The following is a 5,411-nucleotide window of genomic DNA, read 5'->3' as shown; positions in this document are numbered from 1 at the left end:
AACACAGGCTAGTTACCTGTTTATTAGGGGAATACAGTTTAACACAGGCTAGTTACCTGTTTATTAGAATACAGTTTAACACAGGCTAGTTACCTGTTTATTAGGGGAATACAGTTTAACACAGGCTAGTTACCTGTTTATTAGGGGAATACAGTTTAACACAGGCTAGTTACCTGTTTATTAGAATACAGTTTAACACAGGCTAGTTACCTGTTTATTAGGGGAATACAGTTTAACACAGGCTAGTTACCTGTTTATTAGGGGAATACAGTTTAACACAGGCTAGTTACCTGTTTATTAGAATACAGTTTAACACAGGCTAGTTACCTGTTTATTAGGGGAATACAGTTTAACACAGGCTAGTTACCTGTTTATTAGGGGAATACAGTTTAACACAGGCTAGTTACCTGTTTATTAGGGGAATACAGTTTAACACAGGCTAGTTACCTGTTTATTAGGGGAATACAGTTTAACACAGGCTAGTTACCTGTTTATTAGGGGAATACAGTTTAACACAGGCTAGTTACCTGTTTATTAGGGAATACAGTTTAACACAGGCTAGTTACCTGTTTATTAGGGGAATACAGTTTAACACAGGCTAGTTACCTGTTTATTAGGGGAATACAGTTTAACACAGGCTAGTTACCTGTTTATTAGGGGAATACAGTTTAACACAGGCTAGTTACCTGTTTATTAGGGGAATACAGTTTAACACAGGCTAGTTACCTGTTTAGTTTTAGTTACCTGTTTATTAGAATACAGTTTAACACAGGCTAGTTACCTGTTTATTAGGGAATACAGTTTAACACAGGCTAGTTACCTGTTTAGTTACCTGTTTATTAGGGGAATACAGTTTAACACAGGCTAGTTACCTGTTTATTAGGGAATACAGTTTAACACAGGCTAGTTACCTGTTTATTAGGGAATACAGTTTAACACAGGCTAGTTACCTGTTTATTAGGGAATACAGTTTAACACAGGCTAGTTACCTGTTTATTAGGGAATACAGTTTAACTAGTTACAGGCTAGTTACCTGTTTATTAGGGAATACAGTTTAACACAGGCTAGTTACCTGTTTATTATACAGGGGAATACAGTTTAACACAGGCTAGTTACCTGTTTATTAGGGAATACAGTTTAACACAGGCTAGTTACCTGTTTATTAGAATACAGTTTAACACAGGCTAGTTACCTGTTTATTAGGGGAATACAGTTTAACACAGGCTAGTTACCTGTTTATTAGGAGAATACAGTTTAACACAGGCTAGTTACCTGTTTATTAGGGGAATACAGTTTAACACAGGCTAGTTACCTGTTTATTAGAATACAGTTTAACACAGGCTAGTTACCTGTTTATTAGGGGAATACAGTTTAACACAGGCTAGTTACCTGTTTATTAGGGGAATACAGTTTAACACAGGTTAGTTACCTGTTCATTAGGGGAATACAATATGTTTTAAACATGAGAAAGCCTGTGGCTAAAGGACTTCCTGGTTGGTTGGTCACTTCCTGGTTTGGTAAATGATGATTCGCTCACTGAGTAATGACGTTTTGTAAATACCACTCAGAATCAGAGAATTAAAGAAACCACAAACTAAAGACAAAACACTTTATTATCATTTTTTTTAATACAACAATTTCCCCTTCAATGCAGCCGTTGTCCAGTTTCTACAACACCAAAACAAACAAACCAAAAGAACCAAAAGAGAGAAAATAAATTGAAACGTTTTGAAAAGCAACAAACGTTTAAAGAAATAGTCTCGGAATAAAAAGCTAGCTAGTTCTAAAACGATAGTCTTAAAGACGAAAACCCTGAAACTATTGAGTTTGAGAGATGAAATATACTGTAAGAAAGATGAATTATACGGTAAGAAAGTGAACTCGATTCAAAGAGAGACATTCATGGTTTGAAGCCTATGGAAACACGACACAATGTCCGATTATTTGACCAGTATGTGTTTTGTCTAATCACGGTCTTGGTGCTGACGTTTTCCTTTACAGTGGATGTTTCATTCAATTCCAGAGCAACTCTTGCATCAGTATTTCACAGTGCAACTGCACATGTTAAAACCAAAGCAAGGTGAAGGTATGGTATATCACAGGTCTATATACAGTCTCAGGGCAGATTTAAAACCAAAGCAAGGTGAAGGTATGGTATATCACAGGTCTATGTACAGTCTCAGGGCAGATTTAAAACCAAAGCAAGGTGAAGGTATGGTATATCACAGGTCTATGTACAGTCTCAGGGCAGATTTAAAACCAAAGCAGGGTGAAGGTATGGTATATCACAGGTCTATGTACAGTCTCAGGGCAGATTTAAAACCAAAGCAAGGTGAAGGTATGGTATATCACAGGTCTATGTACAGTCTCAGGGCAGATTTAAAACCAAAGCAAGGTGAAGGTATGGTATATCACAGGTCTATATACAGTCTCAGGGCAGATTTAAAACCAAAGCAAGGTGAAGGTATGGTATATCACAGGTCTATATACAGTCTCAGGGCAGGCCAGGTTTGACAGTGAACAGAGCATTCTGATCTAGTCATCTGTAAACACACATCAGACAAATCTCTGTTGAAGGAGATCACCTCACGACCTGTCTTATCGGTCATATCTCTGTTGAAGGAGATCGCCTCACGACCTGTCTATCGGTCATATCTCTGTTGAAGGAGATCACCTCACGACCTGTCTTATCGGTCATATCTCTGTTGAAGGAGATCACCTCACGACCTGTCTATCGGTCATATCTCTGTTGAAGGAGATCACCTCACGACCTGTCTTATCGGTCATATCTCTGTTGAAGGAGATCACCAAGGCGACCTGTCTTATCGGTCATATCTCTGTTGAAGGAGATCACCTCACGACCTGTCTTATCGGTCATATCTCTGTTGAAGGAGATCACCTCACGACCTGTCTTATCGGTCATATCTCTGTTGAAGGAGATCACCTCACGACCTGTCTATCGGTCATATCTCTGTTGAAGGAGATCACCTCACGACCTGTCTTATCGGTCATATCTCTGTTGAAGGAGATCACCTCACGACCTGTCTTATCGGTCATATCTCTGTTGAAGGAGATCACCTCACGACCTGTCTTATCGGTCATATCTCTGTTGAAGGAGATCACCTCACGACCTGTCTTATCGGTCATATCTCTGTTGAAGGAGATCGCCTCACGACCTGTCTATCGGTCATATCTCTGTTGAAGGAGATCACCTCACGACCTGTCTTATCGGTCATATCTCTGTTGAAGGAGATCACCTCACGACCTGTCTTATCGGTCATATCTCTGTTGAAGGAGATCACCTCACGACCTGTCTATCGGTCATATCTCTGTTGAAGGAGATTACCTCACGACCTGTCTATCGGTCATATCTCTGTTGAAGGAGATCACCTCACGACCTGTCTTATCGGTCATATCTCTGTTGAAGGAGATCACCTCACGACCTCCAAAGCTATAATAAGAGTAAAAAGCATGTTCTCTCTCTCATCATCCCCAATGACAACACACACACACCCCCTCAGAACATATCAAAGATAAGAGAGGACAGCCTCTGTCGAAAGGGCCTGGGGTTAAGCCTGTGGTTAGGGGTCCGAGTTCTGGGTTCAGGGTTTGGTCCCGACTGGGGGGGGTGGCTTAGGGGATAGTGACCCTGGAAGCGTCTCAAATGGCACTCTATTCCCTCTATAGTGCACTACTTTAGACCAGAGCCCTATAGAACCCTATTCCCTATATAGTGCACTACTTTAGACCAGAGCCCTATGGCACCCTATTCCCTCTATAGTGCACTACTTTAGACCAGGACCCATAGCGCTCTGGTCAAAGTAGTGGACTATATAGAGTAGGATGTAATTTGGGATACATCTCATGTTGTGGGCCTGTTGACCACACTGCCTGGCCCGGTGGTCTACTGGACCTGTTGACCACACCGCCTGGCCCAGTAATCTACTGGGCCTGTTGACCACCCCGCCTGGCCCGGTGGTCTACTGGACCTGTTGACCACCCCGCCTGGCCCGGTGGTATACTGGACCTGTTGACCACCCCGCCTGGCCCGGTGGTCTACTGGACCTGTTGACCATCCGCCTGGCCCGGTGGTCTACTGGGCCTGTTGACCACCCCGCCTGGCCCGGTGGTCTACTGGGCCTGTTGACCACCCCGCCTGGCCCGGTGGTCTACTGGGCCTGTTGACCACACCGCCTGGCCCGGTGGTCTACTGGACCTGTTGACCACCCCGCCTGGCCCGGTGGTCTACTGGGCCTGTTGACCACACCGCCTGGCCCGGTGGTCTACTGGACCTGTTGACCACCCCGCCTGGCCCGGTGGTCTACTGGACCTGTTGACCACCCCGCCTGGCCCGGTGGTCTACTGGACCTGTTGACCACCCAGCCAGGCCCGGTGGTCTACTGGACCTGTTGACCACCCCGCCTGGCCCGGTGGTCTACTGGACCTGTTGACCACCCCGCCTGGCCCGGTGGTCTACTGGACCTGTTGACCACACCGCCTGGCCCGGTGGTCTACTTAGCCTTGGTTTTCTCCTCGTAGGTTCCGGCGTTCTTGTAGGAGCCGACGTATCCCGTTTCCTCCACCAGCTCCTCCCGCCCGCCCTTACCCCTCCCCTTCCCGCTCTCGTCGAAGCGCTCTTTGTGGGAGCCTGTGTACTTGGTGGTGTCCGTCAGTCTGTCCACTGCGGCTGTCTTCGCCATTTTCTGTGGGGGAGGGGGACGACAGTATCAGAAACCATGTTGTCATGTTGGTGAGCTAAACCAATACAGTTTTGTTTTTTAAATAAGGTCCCTTAGTTCTGAATGTTATACACAGGAGGATACAGCTGGAGGTGGATAGGTAGAACCCTAAAGAAGGTCCCTAGAATCTGAATGTTATACACAGGAGGAAACAGCTGGAGGTGGATAGGTAGAACCGCTCCCTAAAGAAGGTCCCTTGGTTCTGAAGGTCCCTAGAATCTGAATGTTATACACAGGAGGAAACAGCTGGAGGTGGATAGGTAGAACCGCTCCCTAAAGAAGGTCCCTAGAATCTGAATGTTATACACAGGAGGAAACAGCTGGAGGTGGATAGGTAGAACCGCTCCCTAAAGAAGGTCCCTAGAATCTGAATGTTATACACAGGAGGATACAGCTGGAGGTGGATAGGTAGAACCCTAAAGAAGGTCCCTAGAATATGAATGTTATACACAGGAGGAAACAGCTGGAGGTGGATAGGTAGAACCGCTCCCTAAAGAAGGTCCCTTGGTTCTGAAGGTCCCTAGAATCTGAATGTTATACACAGGAGGAAACAGCTGGAGGTGGATAGGTAGAACCGCTCCCTAAAGAAGGTCCCTAGAATCTGAATGTTATACACAGGAGGAAACAGCTGGAGGTGGGAAGGTAGAACCTCTCCCTAAAGAAGGTCCCTAG

The 5,411-nt window shown here is 45.2% G+C and overlaps 1 protein-coding gene across 1 annotated transcript in view; it reads right to left on the bottom strand.

Annotated features, from left to right (window-relative positions):
* Window positions 1-1,595: 1,595 nt before the first annotated feature.
* Window positions 1,596-5,411, bottom strand: part of LOC135569251 (tubulin polymerization-promoting protein family member 3-like) — a 44,143-nt gene continuing 40,327 nt past the window's right edge. The window contains exons 3-4 of the mRNA XM_065016030.1: window positions 2,818-4,713; window positions 1,596-2,771 (exon numbers count right to left, since the gene is read on the bottom strand). Of these exons, the coding sequence (XP_064872102.1) occupies window positions 4,512-4,713 (202 nt within the window). The 3' untranslated portion in view covers window positions 1,596-2,771; window positions 2,818-4,511. The remainder of the gene's footprint in view (window positions 2,772-2,817; window positions 4,714-5,411) is intronic.

This window comes from Oncorhynchus nerka, unplaced genomic scaffold, assembly GCF_034236695.1.
Source record: "Oncorhynchus nerka isolate Pitt River unplaced genomic scaffold, Oner_Uvic_2.0 unplaced_scaffold_1178, whole genome shotgun sequence".
NCBI classification, from domain to species: domain Eukaryota; kingdom Metazoa; phylum Chordata; class Actinopteri; order Salmoniformes; family Salmonidae; genus Oncorhynchus; species Oncorhynchus nerka.
Note: the sequence above shows the minus strand (reverse complement) of the source record. Positions and strands in the feature narration are given on the sequence as shown.